This window comes from Petaurus breviceps, unplaced genomic scaffold (genome assembly GCF_028583685.1).
Source record: "Petaurus breviceps papuanus isolate PSGF00001 unplaced genomic scaffold, PetGlider_PUasm1.0 185, whole genome shotgun sequence".
Taxonomy (NCBI): domain Eukaryota; kingdom Metazoa; phylum Chordata; class Mammalia; order Diprotodontia; family Petauridae; genus Petaurus; species Petaurus breviceps.
The window spans coordinates 40,348,191-40,350,172 of NW_027185797.1; the positions used below are offsets into that span (position 1 = coordinate 40,348,191).

Here is a 1,982-nt window from a genome sequence, read left to right on the forward strand (position 1 = left end):
ACTTGTTCTCTCAGCATCTCTGTCTGTCTCTCTCTGCCTCTCTGTCTCTGTCTCTCTCTCTCTCCCTGTCTCTCTCTGTCTCCCTTCCCCACTTGTTCTCTCAGGATCTCTGTCTGTCTCTGTCTCTCTCTGCCTCTCTGTCTCTGTCTCTCTCTCTGTCTCTCTCTCTCCCTGTCTCTCTCTGCCTCCCCTCCCCACTTGTTCTCTCAGGATCTCTGTCTGTCTCTCTCTGTCTCTCTCTGCCTCTCTGTCTCTGTCTCTCTATGTCTCTGTCTCTGTCTCTCTCTCTGTCTCTCTGTCTCTGTCTCTCTCTCCCTGTCTCTCTCTCTCTCCCTTCCCCACTTGTTCTCTCAGGATCTCTGTCTGTCTCTCTGTGTCTCTCTCTGCTCCCTTCCTGCCTCCCCCAGCCCCTCCCCTCCCCTCCCCACCCCAGGAGAACAGCAGGATAATGTAGGCTCCTTTAAGATTTGCAAAGTGCTTTGCAAAGACCTGGTTTGAGCCTCACAAGAACCCTGGGAGGGAGGTGCTGTTATTATCTCCATTTTACAGTCGAGGAAGCTGAAGCAGATGGCAGTTCAGTGACTTGCCCAAGGACACACAGCTAGTAAATGTCTGAGGTTGGATCTGAACTCAGATCTTTCAGATTCCAGGCTCAGTGGTGTCTCCACTGCCCCACATAGGTGCTCTGTGACACCAGGATCCATTAAAGGAGTGGAGAATGTTTAATGTGAAGAGAAGAAGCCTGCCAGGAGGGCAGGCTGGGGTGAGGAATCACGGGAGCTATCTCCAAGTGTTTGAAGGGCTGTCATTTAGAAGAGGGGCCAGCCTTGTTCTGCTGGGCTGCACAGGCCAGAACCGGGAGCCATGGGGGTGGGGAATGCTGGCTTGGGCTCAGGTAAAGCTTCTCCATCCTTAGGACTGTCCCAGGACAGAATGGGCTATTCTGAGGGGTGGCAGCAGTGGTTAGAACTCTGGGCCTGGAGTCAGGAAGACCTGAGTTGAAATAAAGCCTCATACCCTTACTAGTTGCGTGACCCTGGGCAAGTCACTTCACCCTGTTTGCCTCAGTTTCCTCTTCTGTCAAATGAGCTGGAGAAGGAAATGACAAAGCTCTCCTGTATCTCTGCCAAACGGTGTCCCAAAGTCGGAAAACAGTTGAACAACACCACCAGCGCTGAGAGATGGTGGCGAGGATCTTACACAGAGCAGCCCCCTCCCACCATCCTGTCCTTACACCTGCTGCGCAGTGTCCCTCCCTCTCTTATTCTCCATGTTTCTGCCAGTCTCTCTCGTACTTGCCTCTCCTCTCTTGGCCTGGACTGTGTCTCACGAACCTTCGAAGCTGGCTGACGTTAGGTTTCCTGTCTGCCAGATCTCGGCTGGCTCTCCTCCCCCTGCCCTGCCTCTCTCCCTCTCCCCCTTCCCTTTTCTTGCCCTCATGCTCCTCAGCCCCTCTTCTCTCCTGTAAACTGAACTAACACAGCTCTCCCCCTGAGGCTGAGCTGGCCAGGAGCCTGGAGAGGGCAGGATCTAGGATTCCCCGTTCTCTTCTCGTCCCCTCACCAGGGAGAGGCTGGGGACACCTGGGTCCCTTGGGGAAGGGAGATACGGTTGGGGACAGAAGCTGAAGGCTGGTTGGGGATTCTGTGACTCTTTTCTCCTCTTACCGCCCTCAGGGTCGCAGACCAACCTGAGAGAATCGGGGGACCTGAGGTCACAGGGTAAGTGTCTCTCCTTCCCTGCCCCTCCCACTCCCTGTCCACCACCTCCCCTGCCTCTTCCAGAAATGCCCTAGGTGACCCCTGGCCACTCTCAGGTCCGAAAATCAGTACACAGATCTCCCTCGGCCCCCCCTCCCCTCCAGCCCAGGAGATGGTTCTAAGTGCCACTGTCTTGGATGGAGCCTTCTCCTCTATCCTACCCATCACTTCTCCTTTCCCCTCACTCTCTCCTCCCCTGACCTCCCTCTTCTCCCACCTTCC

The 1,982-nt window shown here is 55.2% G+C and overlaps 1 protein-coding gene across 2 annotated transcripts in view; it reads left to right on the forward strand.

Moving 5' to 3' along the window:
• Nucleotides 1-1,982, forward strand: part of MARK4 (microtubule affinity regulating kinase 4) — a 23,687-nt gene that overhangs the window by 20,031 nt on the left and 1,674 nt on the right. For both annotated transcript variants that reach the window (XM_069089031.1, XM_069089032.1), the window contains one exon: nt 1,677-1,721. In XM_069089031.1, the coding sequence (XP_068945132.1) occupies nt 1,677-1,721 (45 nt within the window). The remainder of the gene's footprint in view (nt 1-1,676; nt 1,722-1,982) is intronic.